This window comes from Dunckerocampus dactyliophorus, chromosome 8 (genome assembly GCF_027744805.1).
Source record: "Dunckerocampus dactyliophorus isolate RoL2022-P2 chromosome 8, RoL_Ddac_1.1, whole genome shotgun sequence".
NCBI classification, from domain to species: domain Eukaryota; kingdom Metazoa; phylum Chordata; class Actinopteri; order Syngnathiformes; family Syngnathidae; genus Dunckerocampus; species Dunckerocampus dactyliophorus.
In genome coordinates, this window is record NC_072826.1 from 18,341,300 (window position 1) to 18,368,274 (window position 26,975).

At 42.0% G+C, this 26,975-nt stretch overlaps 1 protein-coding gene across 2 annotated transcripts; it reads right to left on the reverse strand.

The window, feature by feature from the left end:
- Positions 1-311: 311 nt before the first annotated feature.
- LOC129185896 (ras-related protein Rap-1A-like) lies at positions 312-26,923 on the reverse strand. Of its 2 annotated transcripts, none has more exons than XM_054783522.1 (8): positions 26,877-26,923; positions 13,344-13,432; positions 12,528-12,596; positions 12,190-12,246; positions 11,254-11,394; positions 7,158-7,301; positions 4,185-4,317; positions 312-1,373 (listed from the first exon to the last, which is right to left on the reverse strand). In XM_054783522.1, exons 2-7 carry the CDS (start codon positions 13,398-13,400, stop codon positions 4,228-4,230), a joined length of 558 nt encoding a protein of 185 aa, XP_054639497.1. In that variant the 5' UTR covers positions 13,401-13,432; positions 26,877-26,923; the 3' UTR covers positions 312-1,373; positions 4,185-4,227. The 2 variants fall into 2 exon arrangements, with proteins under 2 accessions (XP_054639497.1, XP_054639496.1); XM_054783521.1 differs by lacking the exon at positions 26,877-26,923 and adding an exon at positions 24,030-24,130.
- Positions 26,924-26,975: the final 52 nt, after the last annotated feature.

Here is a 26,975-nt window from a genome sequence, read left to right on the forward strand (position 1 = left end):
GAATATTTTTGAAAATATACAATAATCCAGACTGTTTAAATTTTTTTTTTTTAAAAAAAGGATCCAAAAGAACTCACAAAAATGCACTGTACAGGGAGCCATGTTATGTAATGCATGGGATGTGATGTGTTCATCTAGCGCCCCCTGGTGGTCACTACTCTCCTGCGCCGCAAGCATAAATACATCAAAGGCACTTTGGTTAAAAGTTTAATTCACAAAAATACATTGACCAATATCATGAAAATGTACTAAAATGTACTTTAATAATCCATAAACGCTGGAACATCGTTGACAGAAAAACACAAGAAGCATTATTCGAGTTGGTTTAGTATAATATATTTCAGCTTCAAGAGACATAGAAATCATTCCTCGTTTCCCCCTTATTTCTTCTATAAAAGACCCATTTTTTTCGTCCGAAGAAGCATTATTATTATGCAAAAAAATGGCATTAGAATATATTATGTGGGAGCTATGAAATCCCAGTGACTACGTATAAAATTAAGTCACATCAGAGAGAGAGATATCAGCAGAAGAGAAGTCCATGAACAATAAGAGGTTGGAAAATAGAGAAAAGAATACAAATAATACAGATTATAGACCTTGATCTATCGTCACTGACATGACAGGCATGGAGAAAATGTTTATGGCCATCCAAAAATAACAGAACCAAAACAAAAAACAATCTGACTTTTCCACTTGGTTGTCACACATCTACAATTATCAACTGATGCAAATTTTTTTCATGCTCGTTTTTGAAGAACATTTATATATCACACAACTAAATAGGTCCATGACTTCTTTCAAATACGATAAACTGAAAAAAAGATGGAAAAATACTGAATCACCAGTTCTAAGGTTTCACTTCTTAAATGTTCTTTTTTTGTTAAAAGTGTCAACAAAAAAAAAAAAAAAAAAAAGGGCAGGGCAGGGTTCGGGCGCTGCTGTCGTTTAGCCGTGTTTAAACAGCTCAGACTTTTTTCTTTTCTTTTATATACTGTCAGAGGCTTTTTCCTGCGTTTTTATCATGTTTTAGTTTGGTGCAGACATGGAGTGTCCTTCATGACACACACACACACCGCAGACACACACACACACACACACAGACACACATGCATGCACGCACACACAAACAGGAAGTGTCCTCAGAGGCCAGAGCTAAGGTCTTCTCTTGCCGGCTGTCTCTCCTTCTCTCACACACAAGCGTTTTATTTGTCTGTCTCTGTCGTACATCACCCCACGTCTTTGATAGGAGCTGTTCGGTCAGCTGATTCACCGTTTATGGCTGATGGATGAAGGAGGGATGGAGGGGCAGGGGGAGCTGTTGGAATGCTGGCACGTTCCAATCAGGGCAACAGTTCTTCATTACAGCATTTCTGCAAAACAGCAGTCCAGTCCACAAAGTTTTTTATTTTTGTGTTAGTCCATTTTGTCCATTAGTTAACTCAATGTATTTACAACCAGGCTCCGAAGAGAACAAAGCGCCTTCTGCTGGCCACCTAACCACACTACACCTACAAAAATCCCTGAGGAGATGCTAATATTGAAAGATAGTCACTATTAAGGAGAACTATTACAGTCGTCCCTCATTTGTTGTAGTTAACTGGTTCCAGACTCGACCATGATACATGAATTTCCTTGAACTAGGAGTCAATATTAATAAATTGAATATTTTCGTAGTTAAGAGCATAGAAAAGCTGTTTACATCCAGAGCCCTCTACACAAGAAATAATCATATAGTCACCTTTACATTTGTTTTACCCATTATATTAGATATAATCAGAGAAAGACATTAGACATAAATAAGACAGACTCCCACGTTAGCACTTCCTTGTTTTTTTCGGTGGCTATTGTCTCATCAATGTAATGTAATGGCGGCTTTTAATGGCTTTAGAATCACATTACCTAATATAGTAGACATAATAAAAGTAAATAAGACATTTAAGATGTAAACAAAACTCCTGCTCATGTATATTGCAGCATATGTGTTGCCTAGCAGACGTTAGTGGCGGGTGGACAGATGTGAGGACGACAGGAAGTGACGTCGGAGGTTCAGAGTTGAGTTTTAGGTTGTCATGGATTATGGCCTCAACAGTAGCCCGTGGTATTATTATTATTATTATTATGTTATTATTGTGCCTGTTAATATAATATCTGATCATTTAAACCTGAAATAAATGCCTTTATGCCGATCACATCTGGTCCTTGTGTCATCGAAAACATTTCAGGGTGGCCTTTTATTGTGGGCAGTCTAAGGCACACCTGTGCACTGATCACTAATACTGTGTCTAATCAGCATCTTGATAAGGCACACCTGTGAGGTGGGATGGATTATCTCAGCAAAGGAGAAGTGCTCACTATCACAGATTTAGACAGATTTGTGAACAATATCTGAGAGAAATGGTGATATTGTGGATGTGGAACAAGTTTTGGATCTTTGAGTTCATCTCATAAAAAATGGGAGCAAAAACAAAAGTGTTGCATTTCGATTTTTGTTGAGGGTATTTGTATTTTAGTTCATTTTTATGGTTGAAAAGGCATAATTTGCTTAAATATGCTTTTTTTTTTTTTTTTTACTTATAATAGGCTGTATTCAACCAAAAACTAGCAATACTTTGAGTTAATTACTTTGTGAAAACGCACAATAGAGTGAGGGCGCCATGTTCAAACTTCCTCCACAAGTCACATCCCTATACCAATGAAAACATTTGTATGCCAAGTGCATGCCAAAGCAACAGGGTGCGCTGTGACTGCTGACTATAAGGCCATTTGAGCCAGCTACGGGTCTTCAAGAATCATATAGTCACCTGTACATTTGTATTACCCATTATATTAGATATAATCAGAGAAAGTAAGACATACGGCTGCGGGTCTTCAAGAACATCGTCCACAAAAGGCAACATAAAAAAACTCCAATACAGTATCACAGAGTGAAATGCGCACATTTGGTGTGTGTTAAAAACCCTAAGCCTAAAAAAACGAAAAGTCAGTTTTGGGTGAACTTACAGGGCGCATGAATAATTCCTCATGTAGATTAGGTGTGCGTGTTTTGTAGCAATGTAATGTGTGCACTTATGCAAGTGATGCTGGTGGAAGTGTATTTTGCAGAGCGAATGAATGATGGATGGGCATTTAAACTGTGTACAAACTGTTCGCATGAAAATATTGTTTTAAATAGCTTGCATGGACATGCTCATGTTTAATGAGAGCAGTCAAACTAGCGAGCCAGAGGTCATCGTGCCCTGGGAATTAGGACATATGTGGCACACTGATGATGCAATGCGTGTGGGGGCAAGTATACACTACAAACTCCTGCCCTGCAGTGGCTTCAATATGACCACTAACATGTAACCTTCTGTCCAGCCGCTCCACTGTAAGCCCTCTCAAGGGGTGAAGGTGCCAGTGTGTGCTGCGAGCGCTGGCACAGTTGGGATGTAATCCCATTAGTGTCGGGTCACCGGGGTTTGTCAGCATGTGAACTCTCTCATACACACGGCGGGGGATTCGGTGCGAGGGGGAAACAGAGCGGGGCGTTCGGGGGTGCCCTGCTGTCTGAGCCGGGCACAATGCTACTGTCTGTCTCACTAATCCAGGGTTAATATCAAAAAGTTTGGGTTGCATGTTCCTCCCACTTACAGGGACAAAATGTGGAGCTTCCAGGGAAATGATGACAAATGAGGATTTCCCCATAGCAGTCAACAGCAGGACTCGGCTGTGCTCCACATTGGAATCCAGCGTTGTAGTGCAGTGACTCATTCGGGCATGCAGGTGCCCAAAAGCATGCAAATGCAAGCACTTGACACTTTTGTGAGCTGAGTCAGGGAGATGAGCCGGTCCAGACCCATTTGTAAACTACTAAAACACAAGAGATCAATTACTTAAAAAAAATAAAAATAAAAAAAGGACAGACCCCATTTTAACCACAATTCCGTTTAAAAGTTTGTGTGTTATTGCGGCATTTTTCATGACTAACTACACTATCAGCTTTTACTTCAACAAGGTGATTGGCAGTACCGTTGGCTGCCTGGAGGGGGAGCCCTTTCTCTGAATCTATCCTGAGCAAAACCACAGTTGCTGCAACGAAATAATGCCAACAAGCACGTGAATGTTGCAAGACAACATTAATTAACCTTATTGGTGCAATGCTTATGTGAGATTTAAGACCAAGACAAAAAATGGACACACACCTGGCTCAGAGCTGCTGCAGGGGGTGGAGGAAAGCGGGCATCTTTAAAGTAGCACACAGTTGGATTTCTTTTTTGCCTTTTTCTTTTCCACGGGTGTTTTCCTATTTATCTGTCTGACCAGGTCGTAGAAGATCTGCACAAGAAAGATACAGAAGAAAGTGGAAAAAGAAATGGACAAAATTTACAACACAGCAACTTATACTTGTAATTTCATCACTCAACGACATGCTTTGGAACTTAGCATTCATGTAATACAGAAATCCTCAACGTTTTATAATCCTTACACACATGCAATGACAAATAGTTGCTAAGTTCCACCTGCGCCCCTGCAAAGACACTTGATGGCAGCCATGTTTTTACACACAATCTTGGCCAAATTTTACACACGTACTTGTCGGTCCCTTAAAGGTGGCTAACAAACCTAAAGTTACAGTGGTGGTATTGTAGAGCACATTGAGCTGTGTGAGAAATTTCAAGTCAATCAAACTTACAGGGTTTAATAACAGCGCCACCATGTGGTGTATGTACAGCACAGGCAACCCAGTAAAAGCGCATATTTTGACACATTTTTACACTTCTGTTTTTGGAGTAGAAGAGTTACAGTATTTCACTAAAGTGAGTACGCCCCTCACATTTCTGCAAATATTTAAATTTTGTCTTTCCATGGTACAACACTAAAGAAACAATATTTTGACACAATGTAAAGTAGTACAGCTTGGATAACTGTAAATTCACTGTTCCCTTAAAATAACTCAACACACAACCATTAATGTCTAAACCTCTGGCAACAAAAGTGGGTACACCCCTCATGAAAAGTGTGAATATTCAGTGTGAATAGCATTATTTTCCAACGCCGTCTTAACAGTCTTGGCCATGGAGTTCACTAGAACTTCTCAGGTTGCCCCTGGAATCCTCTTACAGGCCTCCGTGATGACATCATGGAGCTGGTGAATGTTAGACACCTTGCACTGCTCAGTCTTCCGTTTGAGGATGCCCCATAGATGCTCAATATGGTTTAGGTCCATCACCTTTACCCACAGCTTCTTTAGCAAGGCAGTGGTCATCTTGGAGGTCCTTACTTTGGAATACCACCCTGCGGCAAAGTTTACAACTTCCTGCTCTGCTTCAATGTCACAGTACTGAAGATGTTGGCATTCATGTTTTCCTCACAGAACTCTAGCTCCCTGGCGGTGGAAACACTCATGCAACCCCAGCAGCACTCATGCAGCCGCAGACAATGACACCCCCACCACCATGCTTGACTGTAGGCAAGACACACTTGTCTTTGTACTACTACCTGGCTGCTGCCACACACGTTTCACACCATCTGAACTAAATAAGTTTATCTTGGTCTCATCAGCCCTCATCATGGTTCCAGTAATACATGTCTTAAAGTCTGATAGTCTTCAGCCAACTGTTTGCCAGCTATCTTGTGCATCATCTTTAGAAGAAAATTCCTTCTTAGATGACAGCCATGCAGAGCAACTTGATGCAGTATGCGACATATGGTGTGAGCACTGACAGGCTGACACCCCCGACCCTTCCTCAGAGTTCTTTGCCATGGGGTTCCCTGTTGAACTTCCAGTGACCAGTATTTGAAAAAGTCAGAGAGATAACACCAAAATTAACACACCTGCTCTCCATTCACACCTGAGTCACATGACACGAGGGATGAAAAAATGGCCAATTGGGCCCACTAAGTTTAACATACAGGTGTTGCCAGTTGTGTGTTGAGTTATTATGAGGGGACACAATATTTACCCCTGTCCTGTCCAGCCTTTAATTCCCCTGTTATACAGAATTTATTTGACTTTGATGCTTGTTATTAAGCAAATTTGGAGCGACTGGACCGGACCAGGAGGGGACAGAGAAGAAGAGAAAAGAAAAGGGTGGTTGAGAGGGGGACAAAAAAAAAGAGACAAGAAACAAGGACAACAGCAGCAACAACAATTGTGACAACAAGAACAGAACAACAGAAACATACTGAACGACATTAGCAAATAAATGTCTGTGACAACTATAAAGAGGAACAAGGACATAAGGACAAAAGGATAAAACAATAACAACCACAATGACAATGCCGTCAATGACAATCACACATAATAGCAGTCATGAAATGATGAACTATGATAGTGATTACAATGACAATACTGCATTGAAACAGTCACACATAATTGTAGTAATGAAATGATTATCTATGATAGTGAACAGATTGATAATTACTGTAATGCACATCATTGTAAAAAAAAAAAAAACTATAGTCATACTGCTGATATCACCGTCGCTGTAATAAAACCAAAAACATAATAACACCCTGGTTAACTCAGTGAGTAATTTAGGGAAGTACGTATGTACTGTGAGTGTGCATATGTACAGGTATCTCTGTAGGTGGGGAAGACTTCATATATATAAAGGTGCTAATATTTACACTGTTGTCAAAGTTGTACACTGACTATTTTGTATCCAAGTGTCACTTCTTGCGTATTGCGGCAAAGAAAACGTGTTTACCTAGTGGCCAATGCAGAATACTACAATTTAGAATGCTTCTTCTCCTTTGTATTTTAGTTCATTTAGCCATTTTTATGCTGGAAAAAGTTTAATTTAGGCCACAAATAAGAACAATTCAATTACATCAATATTAATATATATATATATATATATATATATATATATATATATATATATATATATATATATATATATATATATGTGTGTGTGTGTGTGTGTGTGTGTGTGTGTGTGTGTGTGTGTGTGTGTGTTTTTTTATGACTAATAGGCCATATTCAACCACAAAACAGTTATTAATTACTTTATGGAAAACCGAAATAGAGGGAGTGCACGATGTTCAAACCGCGATGTAGCGAGGGACGACTGTACTCACTTTTGTGACATACCATGGCTTACATAAAAAAAATACATATAGTCCTGTGAAAAAATGAACATGGGAATAAAATAAGAGTGTTATTTACTCACATCGAGGACGTTGATCTTTGACTTAGCAGAGGACTCTAAAAAGGCACAGTGGTTCCACTGTCTGGCCAGGTTCTGGCCCTGCTCCTTGCCCACCACGCGCTCATCCTCTAAGTCGCACTTGTTGCCCACCAGGATCATTGGGACCTGAGGAAACAGCAACATTTAATACATACGCACAAGAACATACTTGCAAAAAGCAAATTTTGTGTAGGGAAAAAAAAACACGACTGATAAGGAGACGGTGGAAGATGTTACTACTTTTGACACCTTTGTATACTTACAAAAACAATCTGTTAATAGTTGCAGCAGCAGGTGGCCCACCGGTATGCATATTCAGATGGTATACTTGTCCTTTAAAAAACATCCCTTTCTGCATCCTGAGATTCCACCACTTATTGGAGGTTCCAACAAATAACAGGTGCCAAACTACACTTTCATCCAATAAAAAAGTAAGAACACCACCGCCTAGCATATCTTAACAAATAGTGGTTTAAAAGAGGAGATATCTCAAGTTAAATTTTGGTGTGTGTTACACTTGTTTACAGTTGTTGGACTCATCGGCGCTATTAATGCTGACAGACCAGTTTACTTATAACAGCAATTACAACTACAATTGGTTCTGTTTCTGCTGTGTTGTGCAATGCACTTGATAATACTTGCCCATGTGGTCAAAGAGAGATCCCTTTTCCTTTCCACTTTCTTACACTCCAAATCATTTTTAAAGTAAAAAAAGAAAAAAGGTTGGTATAGTTTAGTAGGTACAGCACAACACAACAACAACACAAGCTATTGAGAAAAAGTTGCTCATGTCAAGCAATTGAGATGACTAACTACAGAGTATTGGTAAAGTTTCAATGTGACAGCCACAAGGACAATCCAAATGGATCAATGTGTCCCCTCTGGGAAGACAAACGACTCATTTAGGTTACATAATGATGGCATACAATAATGATGGTCGCTGCTTGTTTTGTTCTTACAGAATTGTCATTTCTAGCCTGGCTAGTGAAGAAGTGGTTTCAGGAAAACGCCCACCACTTCTCCTTTTGTACCCACTGTTGTGACGTTGTGGAAAAAACAGAACACTAAAAAAGGAAGCGCATACAACGTGAGCTCTGTCGGGGTGTCGGGATGCGTCGCATCCTGCCTGCTGTTTCCTGAGCGGCTATCTGGAGAACTTGCCTGCCCGCAGGAAGTCACGGTGGGCCCCGCCCCGGGATAACAGCTCTTTCCTTCCTGAATGTTTGCAAAAATTGCCGCTGGATTCCATGATATGGACGCCCTGCACCATACATGGCAGCGTTGGACTGTGTGTGTGTGTGTGTGTGTGTGTGTGTGTGTGTGTGTGTGTGTGTGTGTGTGTGTTAAGGAAATCATGTGGAAAACATTCCCTAACAAGTGCCAATAATACATTTATTTGTGGTAGGGTTGTGACAAATAAATCCCTGCCTTTACTCCCTGCAATCTGGAAAAACTGCATATTTACAGGACATGTGGGAGCATCCCAACATGTTCTAGCTTGCTTCACAGCCCCTCCTCTGCAGGGGGATTGTGCAAGAAAATGTAAAGGAGGTGGAGGACAAAATCCACCAGGGTCCATTATCCATTTTCCCTTCTGACCGCAGGGCAGACGACAGGAAACTGGGATGTTTGTGTTAACCCCACCACAGAGGTTGGTGCTTGATGTTTGATATCAAAACAAGCCGCTTGGACTGAACTGCCCAACGACATTTCTCCCAGGGGGGTCCTGGGAGAGTTGTGGTATGCCCTGCTAACACAAACTTTCAGCCAAGCCGTGATAAAAAGGATGGCGAGAGGGGTGGAAGGATGGAGCGTGTGCGGGGAAGGAAAAATGTTCAGTGTCAGCAGCCCACTCCAAGACACCACGCCGTGCTAACATCTCATAGACAGGCCCTTTCCCGCCCACTGTGGCATGCTCTGGGTGACTGGATTGAAAGGGAACAGTTAAGAGTGGCCTGAATGAACGGACAAACAAGAGCAGTGAGTCATACCAATTTGCCATCCCAGACACACCAGCACAGACAGAGACAGGTTACGGAAAAGTGACAAGACCTCCCTTACATAACGTGAAAGGAAGCTGGGGAAGTCAGCTGTTGATGCACTGCTGACTGCTCGCTCTCATTTATTAGTTGTGCCTAACAACTTGTTGTTTTAGATGGAATGTGGTCACGCTGTGCTTAAAGTGGAGTCATTAAAAGACTGGTAATTGAGCACTGTAGGAATCTGGTGGTATTGAGGACCCTCCACGAGCACGTCTGTGCTCTACCAGTGAGACAATATGCTACAAACCCCTCCACGCATCAATGCAACCCTCAAGTGCAGCTCTACTAAACCTCTTTGCAAGGAAGCCCATTGAAGACTTGTAATTGAGCTTAGCCATATTATGAACATCTACCAGCTTGCCAACTTGGCTCTTAAATTGCGTGTGGAGAGTGAAAACAGCTGCAGCAGCAGCGGCGGCAACCGGCAATGTGTGCGCCGGCTCTGCAAGGACCTTTAAAAGCATTCTACAAATACAAGTGCGGATGAAAAAGATAATAGTGCAAGTGTATTCCTTGGCAGTGCATTCCTGTGAGGGGGCAAAGATAAACAGATGTCAAAGCTGTCATAGGTTAAGAGGCTTAAATCACCATTGAGGCAGATACTGGCAGTGACAAAGTGGACACAAGAACAGTTACAAAAACCTTCAAATCTGTTTTTCCCACCACTGAATGTAACAAATTAATGCTCCTACCATAAGACACATTTTAACATTCATAACCGGCATGCAAGTATAAGAGAAGCTAGCCTCTGTCAAAACAAATCCTGTACACATTAACTTAATGACAATTGACGAACACAATGACAAATGTGCAGATTACTGAATTGTAAATTTCTTTTTTTTTTTTCTATTAGAGCCAGGTCTACTGCTTTGCTACAAATGATTCATTTCCGGTTCTTTGGTCATCATCATGTTTCCTCTCAATGGCTCAAACTCGTTTTTACAGGATTTTATACAGTTAAACTCCAAATGACAATACAACTCTCTTGAATCTTGAATTGTGTGTCTTTTGAGGCTCCACTCCATTTAGAAGATCTTTCAAGAGGGGGGAACTCAGTGAGAGCCTATCAAGCGTTTCTTCACCTTAAATCTTGCAATCAGTGCTAGCCTGAGGCCAACCATGGCTCCCTAACCACACAGACTACTAATAAAAACAACAAAAAAATACACCACAACCTCATATCCAAGTGTGGCTTTAATGAACTCGGGCTTCACTTGCACATTATGCTCAACGGTCCAATCATTCACACAAGAGTGCCAGACCACAGTGCGGCCACAAGGCCCGGACTATGCAGTGCATTGGGGGAAAGGGGAAACAGAGAAACAGGCACTGAAAGAAAAAGAGTTGGAAAGAGAGGAACTTTGCTACCACAAAGTATGGTTTCATGGAGGTAGAGGAAAAAAAAAAAAAAGGGGGTGGGGGGACGAGTGACATACGTTCCCCTGCAAGGATCTCCAAAAAAGGGCATCCTTGATCCTGCTGACATGACATGACATCTGCAGCACCAGAAAACCAGATTTACTCTACAAGGGCCTCATTGCATTGCAGACATACTCAGTAGTGGGGATACCAACAATAATGAGATCAGCTGCTAATTGTCTTATGTTAACAATTACTCATCAGAGCTTGATAAAAGACATTCAGTGTTTTAACAAGGATCAAACCAATTAGCTCTGAGGGGGGAATGCTCCACAAATGAAGCAATACAAACCCAGAGACATGCACTGCACAATGATATGCACAGTGTACAAACTGCACTGTGTGCACTCTCATTGTCTTTCCATACACACAAGTGGACCAGGACACCGCCTCCATTGTGTTGAGCTAATACGAATTTGTAATTGCCCTGCATAAGATGCCGGGATTTGAGCGTTGAATGGTCTCCATAGAAACTGAACAATGTAGGCGGCTGAGAACACGGAAGCAGGCGGTGGGGAGGTGACTATAATCTATGTGCTCTCTACTCTCAGAGCCTTTCAACCATGATGTGGAATCACAACAAAAAAAATGATCACATGCGGCAAGTGTGCACTTACATCCTCTGTGTCCTTTACTCGTAGAATCTGTTCTCTCAGGTCCTGGAGGTCGTTAAAGGTGGACTGTGCTGTGATGGAGTAAACCAGGGCAAAGCCTTGGCCGTTCTTCATGTACAAGTCCCTCATCGCCGTGAACTGCTCCTATACGGAAAGCATGGGGAAAAACAAGCCATGAGTCCAGTTCTATTTCCACTGTGGAACATTGCATGTCAAGTAGCCACAGGATGTCACTGGGTCCACACAGCTGATAAAGTCAAACATGCGACGCAGAGGAATTGATTGTCATAAGGCAATTCATTCCTATATGGAGCGTGGGTGGATTATCAACACCCATAGGTTTGTTTGTTCACCATCGAGCCACATGTTGTATGAAAACACAAGATTCCAGCAGCTTCCAGTGGCTCTTGATTTGTTCCAAACCTCTGCGGATTATGAAGGAGAGCTGGACGGCTCACAATCTTCCGACTGTGAGACTTTGCTTAAGCACAAGTGGTGCTTGGAGATAAAATGTTAACCAGTTAGCACGCCGGCGTTTGACTACCACTGAGGATGGACGGAATTAAAAAGAAGAAGGCCAAAGCTGTGATTATTTCTCATCTGGGATTTAAAAAAAGAACGTCAATACTTGAAACTGAGTTATTTTCAGCAGAAAGCATTGCTGGACTCACTGGCTGTTTACAAAGCTAATAAAACAATCACAGTGAAAGGACATGGCTGACTAGAATCAGTATGTGGGAAATTGTGTCAAGTCATGAATACATCTCTGCTGATTAAACATTTAGGAGTGTCTTCAACAACGTTTAGCCTGCAGCCTTAGAAACAAACTGTTTATATAGGCCATGTAAACAAGTTCTTATGATTCACTCATTTTCAAAGTGATTGTTGCTACAATCCTGTGTTATTGACAGAAATGTCAATGGCATGCAGTCTACTTACTGTGCCGGCTGTGTCGAGAATTTCAAGCATACATTGCTGCCCGTCTACCTCCACTTGCTGTAAGGGGAAAAGGACAGATGGCTTAATCAAACATACATATGCACAGCCAGTAAATGCAGGCTTCATTTACAGTTTACAATCTGCATATAACAGACTGACTGTCAGAGATTAAAAATTTCAGGAATTATAGCATTGGAATAAATGGAGAGAAAAGACAAGAAGCAGAAAGAAGAAGGGCGTGACGGCACACTGGAGACGACGAGAGCAAAATCAACAAGACATGAACCTACAGAGCAGCTGCTAGCAATCAGACCACCGCTCCCTCCTCTCACACTCACCTTTCTGTACGAGTCTTCTATTGTTGGGTCATATTTTTCCACAAAGATTCCCTGTACAAACTGAACTGTCTGTAAGAGAAAACACAAAGCAGACAGAATTACGCATGGCTCCATCAAAATATGAAACCATTTCTGGACAAGAGTTATGGCCTTAATGATTTCATGATTACCATATTTTCTCAAATAGTTTCCGCTACTCAGACACCGAGTCTCAATCGTTCACTTCAAGTGACCGTATTCAACTCGCTCTAAATTACATTTTTTTAAAACCAAAAAATCCATAATGCAGGCCTGGCACTCTACAGGTAAATAACCACCCTTGGCCACCTTTTATGAGGAATTATGCTATTTTTGTAACAGAAGCTATTAAAAGCATAGTCATCTCAAAGATTTATTGTCTGATATGAACTGATGGCTCAGTGATACATTATATTGGCAGAGTTCTAGTACAGTTCATCTTTTGGTGGTGAAGAAAGTAGTTCTAGCTAGTTGGTGGGGTCACAAAGTGACTCAAAAGGTTGGGGACCACTGCTTTAAGGGATGAGAGAACACCTGGTTGAAGTTAGCTACATGTAGCACTGAAAAATGTATCAGGCGAGGTCTCCTGAAATTAAAGGCCTTGTGGTGACAAAAGAAAGACTTTGCAATCTGTTCTTCATTTAGACCCATTTAAATAAAAAGTAAAAAAAAAAAAAAAAATCTGAGTAAATTTTGCAGTGGAATTCAAAACAGGTGCTTGTAAACCATCCAATAAAATCTGTAGAGTTGTCTAGATGAGCAAAGAGGTGAAGGGGACATTTACGAAGGAAAACTTACCAGAGCGGACTTGCCCACACCACCAGAGCCTAACACCACTAGCTTGTATTCACGCATGGCCGGATCACTTCAGCAGACAGCCAAACAGTCTGCAATGCACACATGGGAAGAGAAAACAGAGGAATGAAGATACACAAATGCATTTAAAAAATATAAAACACACACACACAGAGAGCAGAAGTGAGGAATTTTTCAGCGCACTTTCTGAGATTTTCCACTCCAGAAAGGAAGGATTCTTGTCATTCCTGGAGGTTATGGGCCCGAGGCAACACAACAATGGAGGGAACACCCTTAAGTGGAGCTCCTTCAGCGAGGAGGAGGTGAAGAATATGTGACCTCTGTCTAACACAAGCCAGCTGTGGTGTGCAGGCGTGTGTGCTGGTGGTAGGGGGAGATGATTCATGGATCCTGCTTATATTCCTCAGAATGACACAATCAGCTGGCTTTCATGCACCAGGACACACCCTGCAGATATATTTTTTTGGTCAATTGCCACTTTTTATATCCTGCAAAACATCACTGTTGTCTATTTTTTGTAGCAAATTATAAAAAAAAAATCTGCTGGGAGGGAAAGTGTGACCTGTAATGAGGAGGAAATTGTGCAATCGCGGGACTATGGCTTTAAGGGCTTGCAGTCCCTGCCACGCAATGTGGCGCTAAGTCAGTTGGGTTAGCCAAGTGGGTCATTCGAATTGGGCTGCAGAGACCAAAACTGGGTGAAGTGGGATTTTTTAATTCTGTGTTGACTTTGTAACGTATTGAATGTTTCTTTTTAAATATAATAATTAATGCCTCTATTGGTAAGTGTGGGATGACTGAGTCTAACCGCCTTCAATCATGGCTATCTTGGCTACATGGCAGCAGGGAAGGAACTAACTACAGTGGTTGCAATTCACAATTAAAAAGGAAAGAAGGAGAGGATGCAAAAAAATGTTAAGTGTGCAATGTCAATAATTAATTTGGGACAGAACTACACTGTCAAAATGTAGGAACTCAAGAACTAAGTACTGTAAGTTATTTATTTGTGGTGGATAGCCATGAATATATTTGGACCGCCACAGATGCTACCTTTTCTGCATCAATGAAATTGCAGCTGAAAACACGGAATTGTCCAATAAAACCAGAATCTACCGTTAAACGTGGAATCTTACAGCAATTGAAAGTGTGAATGAAATGTTGTAAAATGAGGAGGAGCAGCATTAGTGTGATCGAGGAAAAGGCTTCTTGAGACGTCATCTGTACTTCTGTGTAGAAGGTGTCGGACGTTTCGCTCCTCATCCGAAGAGCTTCGTCAGCAAACTAATAAGTGCTGGTAGCTTAGGCCTTAAATACAGTAAGAGTGGGCGGAATTGGTGTGCCAACACCCTCCTCCTATTGGTTTGTTACACTAAGCCTGGGCGGAGCAGTGGTATAATCCTATCCTGTTATTCACACCTACGATAAAAGGGAAGTGTCGCTCCCTGAATTGGGTATGAACGACTCTGATACTGGCTTGTTAGCATCTATTGTTCTGGCTCGGCCCTGCCTTCACCTCATTTGCAAGACAAAGAGCTGTGGGTTTTGGTCTCAGTAACCTGCTGAACACAGGGTCCAAATTAAACCTCAAACCACCATTCCGATTCAATGATGGGTTCTGTTGTTTGACAAAAATAGCTTCCTTTACTCCTCTTTCAAACCATCTGTTTTCTTTGGCCAAAATCTTAACCTCGCTGTCCTGAAAAGAGTGATTGGTAGCTTTCAGGTGTAGATGTACTGCTGATTGAGGACCACTAGCATGCTAGTGGTCCTCAATCAGCAGCTCTTCGGATGAGGAGCGAAACGTCCGACACCTTCTACACAGAAGTACAGATGACGTCTCAAGAAGCCTTTTCCTCGATCACACTAATGCTGCTCCTCCTCATTTTACAACATTTCCATGGACAACTCCTGTACGACTGAGAGCCTACACAGACGCAGCATTAGTGTGGCTAAATATTTCCCCAGCGGATGGCTCATTCATAGCGGCATGTCCTCACACTGACCAGCCCCCCCCTGAACTAAACATGTCGAGGCAGCAAACTGAAACACCGGCTAAATCAGCAAAAAAACTTTGAAACTCTTGTCACCGAGCGTGAGCTCATATACAGCAATGGCCAGTGTAAGCTGGCTGTGTTAGCTTAGTTTAGCGGAGCATGCTAATGCAGCCGTGTGTGTGTGTGTGTGTGTGTGTGTGTGTGTGTGTGTGTGTGTCTGTGTGCGCCACTCAGGCTGTGTAAGTTGTGTTTTAGGTCATGTAACATAGCCTTTAAAGGATGCCCACAGACTTTGTGCAAGTTGTGTGTGAAATAAGGACGACAGCCACTGCTGGAAGAGGTACCCAGCTAGCTATTTTACTTAGCAATAGTCATCATATATTTTTTAACATATACCACTGTTTCGGCCTTCAAAATAAGAGCGGCGCACATCCTGTCTAACAGTGGTAATAAAATAAGGGTATCATAAAAACTTTGCTTACAGTAATAAAGCAATTGCAATTGCATCTGCAACTACGTCTTTAACCACAAGCACGGATTTGGTAGCAATGAAATGTTAGCGAAGCGCCATCCATATCTGAAATACTGGGCAAAATTGGCCAATCAGTGGTCACCAACCTCTTTGAACCCAAGATCTCTGGTCTCGGCCCTCAACCTGCGCAAGATCTACAGTAATTTTGCACGTTTGTCAAACTAAAAGTCTCCGTTTTACCCATCCACCTACGGTACATACGCTGAGTCAGAGTTTTCAAAAATGTCCACTCCAGGGCTCCAGACTGCGACTAAATGGTCGCAATTTACGAATAAGATATGAGACATCGTGAGTAAATTTTTCATCTACACGCGCATGTGAAAATGAGAGGAAATGTGAATGTTTACGTTGCAAGTCAATTTCGGTGTGTGATCCTCCCCTAGGATTTTTTTGAAGCTGTGGTGGTGGGCTGCGTGGGAGGCAGACTTCTGACACTTTGTCATGCCGCTGCTGTGTCAGCACATTGTATTTTCATCCCGAACCTTCATCCCGACAGTCAATGAGGCGTTTGATCGGCAAAGTAAATATAAAAAAAAAAACAACACAGCAAAACGGTACACGCTCACAGACAGTGTCGCTCGCCACATCGCAAAACAAATGCAATCTTTCAATACAGTTGAAAAGCCAACATTTCGGCAAAAGTTTGAAATGTTTGACTGACAGTACGAATTGCCTGAACTGTGAAAGACGACATGTTGATGGACATCAGAAACATTGCAATTTGCCCTGCCAACACAGATATGTGGTCCAGCTCATGTGGGTTTCCGCTACATGTAATTCATCATGGCGGTGCGCCACTACAAAATAAAAGCCACCGCACCTTAAAAATTGGGATTTTTTTAAAAACTTGAAAACAATTTTAATATATTGTATGAATGTGTATATTATTTACGCTCATATTGACCACAATTAGTTTGAAAACAATTTAAAATACCATAAAAATGTTTCACTGCGCTGTAATTTGTTAAGCATACACCGGAATTCCCCATCTGTCTTGCTGGCACTTGCCCAGTGGCCAGTTACGCAACACTTCGGGACATGTAGTCAAATTGACACGTCACACTAAGCCTATCGATGCCAGTGTGTGAGATCGCTCACGTTTGAATCTCATTCCACTTTCTGGCATTTTTGTTTACGTCTGGCTGATGGAATCTAGTTAACTCGGAGCTTCAAGTGGCTATTACGTTCATGAGATACATCAATCATCGACCATCATAACAACTTACTTTTTAAAGTGCCACTTAACAATCTTGCTGTGTTGTTATCATTATAATACTTATGGCTTGTCTTTAAAACAATAGCTGTGTGTCGAAGTTGTGCAACAGAAACACGTAGTGTGTACAACTGTAGACAGTGACGCTATGGCAGGGGTCTCCAACAGGTGGCTCCTAAGCTAGCAGTAGCTCACCAGCTGATGCCGAGTAGCCTGCTTCACCAAAGAATATTTGCTTCAACTTGAATTATTTTCGTAAATGTTCTGTTCAAACATGACACCCGCATTTAAGGACAAATGAGCACACTGAGTGGAGATGTGCTTTGTAAATAAAGTGCAATGTAAATGTTGGCAGTGCTCTCAGCATCTTTTGCAATGTTCAAGTTCATCAAGCTAGTTGTTGAAAAAATTTTAAATACGTTAATAAATAAGGCATAAAAAAAATTGCTATTTGCTTTTTTTTAATTATTATTAATTGTAAAGGCAGCAGTGGTACGACGCAGCCGTGGCAGTCCACCTTCCCATACAGCCCACCACCACAGCTTCAAAAAAATCCTAGGGGAAACCCTGGACCCCCTACATTAGTTTAACAATACACTACATAACTGCGTGTGTTTTTTTATTGGAGTGTTTTTTTTCTTAACAGAGACAGAGTTCACTTTATTGTCATTGAGTTTTTTGTCTTTTTTTGTTTATTTATTATATTGTTTATTTAAAAGCTCTTGACATTCCAATTATTGTGAAAGCCCTAATAACGCAATTAATGTTACATTTAAGGGGGTTACATTTGGAGTCCGTGGACCAGAGGCTAGGCGGATAACTGTAGCTCGCTAGCTAGCTGCCGCCAGAGAAACTGAGAGTCAAGCAAAGTGTATAAACAAAGATTCCACAAAAGTGGAATGACAATGAGACTGAAAGGAGAGCGATCACACATGCTGCCATCGATAGGCTTAGCCTGTGCCAAGCTGTCATCAATTGACGCCACATTTTGCACACTATTTTTAATTCTCACGGTAATAAAGGACAGTGAGTCAATACGGGACGTGTACTTTATTTCATTTGTAAGGTGTGGTGAATTTCATTTTGCCATTAATTCTCACGGTAATAAAGGACAGTGAGTCAATACGGGACATGTACTTTATTTCATTTGTAAGGTGTGGTGAATTTCATTTTGCCATGGCGCACCACCACGATCAATCACATGCAGTGGAAACCGTGCCCCTAGATTTTCTGCTTTCGCTCCTAAACTTTAAAAGTTAGGAGCCACTGTGTTGACACTGTGACATAAAAAGTTAGCCTGGGGCCCTGCACTCTGACTGGAGCTTTAAGTCAAGCAAATTAGTCATAATTAGACGGCATCTTCCACCCCCCCAAAAAAAACAACGAAAGTCACAGATTGTATTCTTATGGTAAACGCTGATAGTACGCATACTAGGCCTGGGCGATAAACCGAAAATGTATCATTACCGAAATGTACTACGATAACCAACGTTATTTTGCCTGTCAACAAATTCGGTGTTTTAATAAAAAAATAAAATAAGTCTCCCACAACTTTTCTTGGCTCACATCAGCAACTCGCGGTGACGCGCCATTACATCTTAGCCGTACAAGCTGCACTGGCTGACGTAGCTAACTAGCCATGTTATCGGTTGGATCCTGGAGCGCTGCTGGAAAGATGAATGCTCTCTGTGACGTACTATAGTGCTTTCCCAATCATGTGCTAAAAATACTTTTTTTCCTGTTTGTATTCATCATAACGCCGCTCCGAATAATACAAATACTTGAAATATATGGATTTTTAAAGCCTTTAAAAACATTTACATCATGACCAATTATGCAAAATTGACAATTCACAAATAAAGAACAAGATAATAAAAACATTATAAAAGCGTCTCTATATTGAAACCATGATTAGTTTGCTGTTGGTAGCAGTTTTTAAGGATTCCATGCTTTATTTGATGTCACTAATAGATGGTCACATGGCCAGTTAAAGCAGTTAATTTGCATTTCCTGCAATTATTTTCAGATGGCAAAGATATATAGTGGTCAGGGATTTATCATGCATTTATTGTTATCGAGGTAAAACTGCCCAATTTATTGCGATATTGATTTGCGGTCATACCGCCCAGCCTTAATATATACAGTCAAACCTGTCTTAGCGGCCACCTGTATATAACGGCCACCTGCCTATAGCCGCCGCTTGGGGGGGGGGGGGGGGGGGGGGGGGGGGGGGGGGGAGATTTACGTGTTATAGACCCTGTGTATAGCGGTCACCTGTCGAATGCCAAACCTATTTTGTATCCCTTGGTCAATATCTGACCGCATACAGCGCCCAAAATACCGACTAAAGCAGTTTGTTTTTTAAATCAATGAAGCCGTTGTGTGTAGACTTTAATTACTGAGTCGTAGCTCAGTCACAATCATTCACAAGATCCACACAAACTGTCAGTTGTTCGACATAAAAAAGCCGTCTTCTTTGGAGCTTGTTGCAGACAGTGACACCGTTTATTTCCTGGTGTGAGACAATGTGCACTGGTCAGTACTGTAATGTCCCTTGTTGTGGGGAAGGGGAGACTCACGTCGCCGATGCATTTTAAAGCGCTTTATTAACAGCGGAGAACACTGCAGGACTTTACATCCACACACTTCCCAACTCTCAACACTCACAGCTAGCACTCAGCCTAGCTCTCCTGCTCGTGACATCGCACCGTCACTTCCCGATGAACTAAAGCTGTAATGACACTCTGCCGTATATAAAAGTATACTGTATAGTAGCACAGCTTTGTTCTGTGGGTGGTGTAGAATAACAAGCCTAGTTGTTCTTTACAACTTTTATCCGCAGTCCCACAGTGCCCTCTACTGGTCAACATGTAACAGTATAATTATATGTATCTGCAAACACAGCAAGCTTCTAATCACAGACATGTTAATATGTGCGCGCACAAATTCAAAATGGCCACCAACCTGTCTATAACGGCCACTTTTGCCGTTTCCCTTTAGTGGCCACTATAGACAGGTTTGACTGTATATGGTAGTGCACTAATTGAAACAGCCCATCTATGGGAGCATTTCTTCGAAAGTATTTTGAGTCCAACCCATGGGGGATGCCACAGATGTCGGGTTGAATGTTTTGCCACATTTTCACACTTTTGTGTGCAGTGGTTCAGGACTAGAAGAGTTCCTTTTCCCAAAGCAGCATTTACACACGACACGATATAATTTCCCCAAGCAAACATACTTTTATCTTTTATTAATCCTACTACAAATGTCTCACTGATGACTAAGAACGGTGCAATGAAGCCTGTGCAATGAAAACAAAAGCCTCACTTGATAATGAACCATTTTGCAAAGCATCAAAAGCCAATGTGAGACACTGTGTGAAGCAGATGACTCCTCCCACACTGTTTTTTTTTTCTACAGCACACTTCATCTAAATACTCGGAGCGGTGCACAAAGACCGCAGCAGCCGACTTCAATGGAAAGCAGTGACCATGTGGTCACAGTGTGAATAATTCATATTCACGAATCTCCACCAGTGCAAGGAAAGTTGTCCTTGCAATAAACACTGTGAAGCGATTGTTAAGTAGAGACCACTAGTAAGTACGTGCCATTTGTCTTGTAAGGACTTGACGCCTTGTGCCGAAAAGGCAGGTCTGATCCTCCACAAAGTCAGCAGACAAGTTTTATGTTTTTTAACACGTTACAAAATAAACTTAAATCTCGAAAACAACTTGAAATAATCTAAAGTGTGGGAGCAGCTCTGGTGTGCTCATGTTGTCAAGGTGGCAAAGCATGCTGCCAAGACACAAATACCAGCCGCCAACACAAAGGCCTCTTGTGCGCAACACTTGCCAGTCACATCATTAGGTATACCTGCACTAATCACATCCAGTACAAGTTGCCTGTATACTTTTGATTGACGCTGTCAGGGAGGGATACGTCAACAATGTGTTTATTATTGTGGTGCTACGCAGTGGTATACAACTGTACTCCTGAATCATACTGAGCGTACATTTCTTTATCATCTTGTAGCTAAATAAGGAAGCAAAATATTACAACAATAAAGCTCTCAAAACAGTAAAAAAAACAAAAACAAAACTTATGGTCTCTGATCTTATAGGCAATGTCCCATAATTAAATCGCCAGTTGAGTCTTCTAGTTGAAAAAATAAATGCCACACCTCAAATAGACACCTACCTTTGTTGTCCTCAAATACAACCAATTGATGCGGTGGCACGAGGTGGCGGTAATTACCTTTACAATGACGCCTGGCGCTACCATGTTTAGCCACAAAACAAATGTGTGGCCTGCACAGAATACTAGCGCATGGCATCTGTAAAGCTGAAGTTGACAGTGAAGATTAAATAAGTGCTGCAACTACAGCTCTTAAATCACATCAGATAACACAAATGTTCCTAATGTTGTGGCCAGTGAGGTGAGAATGTACAAATTCTGCAACATATATCCACTCTTATTTTGACTCATTGTGATTTTGTTCAAGGCAGCCGCTGTCATTAATTCCTTAGAGGAGGAGTGATGGTCTATTATGCACATGAATGTAGTCACGGATGAACGAGCGTGCTGTGGGTTTCACTTATGGATCATTTTAAGACTTTTTTATTTTATTTCTATTATGAATTGTGTCGATTATCATTACAGTGTTTCCCACAGGACGGCAATCTATTTGTAATAGTTGGGGGCGGGCCTAGATGGCATCATCTAATTTAGTAGTGCTGAAGTAGTGAGTATGTACGTGTTAACAAGTGGAGTTAAGCCTGAATCATGCTGCAACATCACAGCACCTACGTGAGCTACGCAGGCTGGCTGCTCCCCTTTCCAACCCTCCGGCGAAGCTTGACATGCACTTCCAAAAAATTCTAACTTTGAGTCAACAGCGACACGGACTGCAGAGCTGAGATTGGTCGGATTTTTTTTAAGCTGTGGTGGTAGGCTGCATGGGAGGCGGACTGCCGCTGCTGCGTCACTGTGGCATGCATTAAAAAAAATATATTTACATGTACTGTCGGTAATAATGTCAAAATTAGGGTCGTTTCCACAGGCTTGAACAACAAATGCATTAATTAATTTTATTTTCTCTCAACCTTTTATTCCACTCCTTATCTGCCAAGTGCCAACAGGGCAGACAGGTGATTCCGGTGCAGTTTTTTGCGAAATAAAGTGCAGTGAAATGCTTTTATGTTATTTGATAGATATTTTATTTCAACTTAAACATGGTCAATATGTAAATAATATGCTATACGTGTATCTATTTAGCACAGGGGTGCTCACACTTTTTCAGCCTATGGGCTACTTTGTTCCAAAGATCTTTCTCCCACTATAACAGAGAATATATATATTTATTTATTTTATTTACAAATATGAGTATTTATGTACATTGTACATGTACATCAGGGGTGCACACAATCAAAATGATCTACCTCTTACTATAAAACATATAGCATATATACAATCTAACTTTAGTAGTATAGTAGTTTAACAAACAAACTTGGAGAAAACATTTCTATACTAGAGTTCATGACGCAAAGCCCTGCCATGAAACAATTGACTTTTTTTTCTACATAAGTAGCAGCTACAAGTGAACGGATCACTTTTATTATAGATATAGGCATCTTACCGCTGAGTTAGTTCATCCGCAATCTGAATAATAAAGACGAAAGTTGCATTATCCGTGTGTGCCTGCCGACATCTGTTCTCTACTTTTGTTATGCCGCCGCCGTACAGGAGCGAATCGCTAGGGGGCTTAATGTCAGCATGCAGGTGACACACGACCAACACTAACTTCACCATCGCCGTATTGGGCACCCCTAATATAGCATACATGTCCATCCATACACTGTATTACATAACATTGTTTTCACGTAAAAAAAACCCCCACTAATTTCCAAGGTGTGGCAGATTTGACTGAGCCATGGCGCCCCGCCACGATCCATTACATGTAGCAGAAACACTGATTCACTTTGGCAAAAATGTCAAGTCCACCAAAACCAAAGAAACAATCGTGCAAATTGAGGACCATCTGAGCGAATATGACAGTTATCTAAATACGAATATAAGTATGAGCAAGGGATACTCCCATCAGGGTTTTATGCTGCAGATACCGATCACCCATGTGTGAGATTGGCCAATACTCATCACATGGATTAACTGTAGATTTTTCAGTTTATTTATGTGGTATTGGCCAGGGGCGCCGTTAGACAATTCCAAGGACCCCTGGCAAAAGGCAAAAAGAGACTTGTGTTGGTGGAGAAAAGTAAGTCACACATCAGCACCCGCCAGAAGAGCTGTAAATCAATCAAGTAGTGATGACACTGAAGCATAATTAAGGCTTTACACAGGCAGTCCCGTTATAATGTGTTTATGAGCAAGGAGCAGCTATGGGCAAATCTATTTGCGGTGGGCCACCACAAATAAATGATGTTATTATGTGTTATGGAAAACACTAAATGAATGACCTGCAAGGAACGATCGCATCAAAGTTATTCCAAGACTCTGCTACACTATACAAGTGCATGTGCATGGAATCGTGCTGGGCCCGAGACCACCTCCTCCAAATCGTGCCAAAAGAGCGGAAACGTACCTGGGCGTGGATCAGCGCGCTCACACTTAGCCAAACGTGCCGGACATTAGAAGTAAAGTGGACCCAGGCACGGTAAGATTGACGTAGAGCGAGTACGCCCCAATACTGACGCTATTGACATTTAACACACACTATAAATAGGGCCATTTAAGGATATCATCCTGAACTGACGGACCTCTCCCCTGTTTCCACTCCCCTTTGAACAACACTCTGACACGCTGTCATTCCCAACAAAACAAAGGCTGCTCTCTGGTATTAAAAAAAGGACAGCAAATAAGGAGTGAGGGGAAGGCATGCCAGCAAACACACGCTCCGTGGTGACATCACTCACCCTGCAGAGCCAAAAGGTATGTATCCATGTAGGGCCAAGAGCTGCAAGTGTGACGAGCAACAACTTCTCACAAACATACCACACAGCTGCAGTACACAAGTGCCACATTCAGGATTTCCCGGTCCAGCGAGGCTGATCTGACATGAGCGAAGCTGTCATAGTGGCTGACTCAGCAGGACAGGATTATGATTGACAGCTGCTGCCCCCCCTTCATGTGAGGAGGGGGGGATATACATCCTTTACTTAAGCGGCTCTTGTGTCATCTTATTACTCGCACATGACATTTACTGACAACCACATCCACTTCAGGGAGATAAATTGTTCTGGTGAAACGCTGATAAGATTCTACTTAATACCGCCACACCACACACACGCGCGCGCAAGACAACACAAACTGTGCAGGAAGTCGACATATAGTGACATTTCATAGAAATAACTTAATAATCAGTCTTGATTGCATTTGCCCCTAATAAAGCTCAACTTTCAGGGCAAGTTCCCTTCTGCAAACACAACCGAGACTATGATTATTAAGTTATTTCTATTAAATATCACTCTATATGTTGGCTTCCTGCACAGTTTGCGTGGTCTTGTGCACGTGTGCGGCGTGGCGGTATTATTGATAAAGCCCCTAAAAAAGCTAATTTATTGTATCCCAGCAGAATATGCAAGATTTACACTGCTGTATGCAGGTGATGGTATATGTGGTATACATTGTGTATTTGTAACAGTAGTCAAAAGTCTCAACTTCTCCTCTCAACCATTTTATTACAGTACATCCTGGGGCAATGCCAATAAAAAGTACACTTGGATATACTTTAGCGTAGTATGTGCGCAGCTTGTAGATCAGTATACATATACTAGTCAACGTCACACAGCCATTATTGTCTAAATAACTGACCAAACAAGCAAGTACGAAGATTATGGTGGTGGTGGTGGTAGTGTCATGGTCGGGGGCTGTATGAGTGCTGCCAGCAATGGGACAGCTGCTATTCATGTAGGGCAAACATGAATTCCAAAATGGACTGCGACATTGTGAAGCACAGCATGATCCCCGTCCCTTGGGAAACCGTTTTTCCAACATGGTAACGACCCAAACACACCTCCAAGGTGACGAGTCCATTGCTGAGGAAGATGTAGGTAAGGTGATGGAGTGACCAAGTATGCCTGCTCCAGACCTGAACCCAATTGAGGAAGGAAAGGAGGCAGAGCACAAGATGTCCAACATGCACCAGTGATGTCATCATGGGCGCGTGGAAGAGGATCCCAGGAACAACCTGTGCACCTCTGGTCAATTCCATGCCCAAGGGGATGAAGGCAGTACTAGATAAAAATACTGTTCACACTAAATATTCACTGTGAGGTGCACTCGCTGGTGTTGCCAGCTATTCAGACAATAATGGCTGTGTGTTGACAGCGGATAGTGAATCTATGCTGCTATACAAGCTGTACACGGACTACTCTAAAGTTTATCCAAGTTTCATTAGGGTATCAGAAGGGTTAGAAAGGGTTGTGAAAAAATGTGAGTGGTGTTCTCACTTTTTCTTTGGCTTTTTTGTGCCTGCTGTGTCGCTTATTAGTTTGAACGTTTACTAACTTACTACAACAACATATAAGTGTTTAACTCCCTTTTTGCACTTGTATGACAGTTAAGAATGGCATTACAATTTCTATTTCCATTATTTCCTAAAAGGAGCATCCAGGTCCAGATTCCGCTGTGATGCAGAGTAGTAAAACATGTTTCACATGTTAAAATCCAGGTCTACCACGCTCTTAAAGCAACAGTTGTGAACTTTGCGATGACAACTACAACAAAACAGCCACTGAATGCATCTACATCATGTCAGCAATGGGTGTCTTGACCTGTAATCACATCCTCTTTCCAGAGTGACACCAAGGCTTCATGCTGACCTCCTAAAATAGCCTCCGAAAAAGTCCAGTCTGTGCTCCAGGACAAGACTCTGGAGGGGAAGTGCTTGTTTCAAGTCTGCATCTCAGACAAGTAACGACACTCAAGTAGTCATTTCTTCCTTTTAGACTGCACTATGCGTGATAATAAACCCCCCCAAGTCTGCCGAATGAAAGTCTATCATCTCTTAGAGTGTGAAAGTGCCTAATTGGCTCACACTGGCAGCATGATGTTTTTGGTAACGGAGGTCACGCTAAACCCCTGCAAATCTGTAGGCGCGGCTGTAGCATAAGTGAGCAAGCAGTCGCACGTCGACGTACCAATTGCCACAACGTTAAGGTAATTCCTGCCCAAATGATAAACGAACCCGCTACCAGATGAGGTAGAATTAATCTTTAATCCGGGTAAATGAGATAAGCAGCGTGGACGGCGTGGCTTCACAGGGGCGACAACACCACTAAGTCCCGTTACAAAGCTCGTTAGCTAACTAGCTAGCTTTAACGGGCCGCCGCAAGCTAAGAAGCTAGTTAGCATGTTAGCCAGCTAACCAGCACATTCCTTCCATCAAAAGCAATACAATTTGGGTGGAAGTCGCAGCAGTAAGGCACTAAATACCCCAATTTCTAATAGCGCTTTGACGGTCCAATGAAATAATGATCCCGCGATGAGGTGTATTTGCCAAAAGACAAGCTAGCAGTGCTAAGCTAGCAGCGCTAAGATAGCGTTACCTGCCCTTCCGCCTGGCCTTGCCTAAAATGGGAGTGCACACTTCCGAGCTACTTGCGGCGGACCTTTAATGTCGTTTTATCCGCCAAAGCAGGCCACAAGGCGAATTCACCGCGGTGTTCACAGGCCACGGACAAAGCGCAGTGACACGGTGTGGATAAAGGCTTTATGTCTCGTTTGTTATTTTTTGGTACGAAGTAAAAGTTTGTGCTCACCGTTTGTCGCTCGCTGTCTTCTGGGCGCTCCGCAAAGTGTCAGCTTGCGTGCGTGCGTGCGTGCGCAGCCCACGTCACTCACTTACTAAACGTTACTCA

Bases quoted from the DNA above. Each gene is read 5' to 3' on its own strand.
- LOC129185896 (XM_054783522.1), bottom strand. From the start codon at position 13,400: ATGCGTGAATACAAGCTAGTGGTGTTAGGCTCTGGTGGTGTGGGCAAG. The intron at 12,247-12,527 runs GTGAGTGTGAGA...TTCCCCTTACAG, and splicing joins TAGAAGACTCGTACAGAAAG to CAAGTGGAGGTAGACGGGCA. The intron at 11,395-12,189 runs GTAAGTAGACTG...CTTTCCGTATAG, and splicing joins TTCTCGACACAGCCGGCACA to GAGCAGTTCACGGCGATGAG.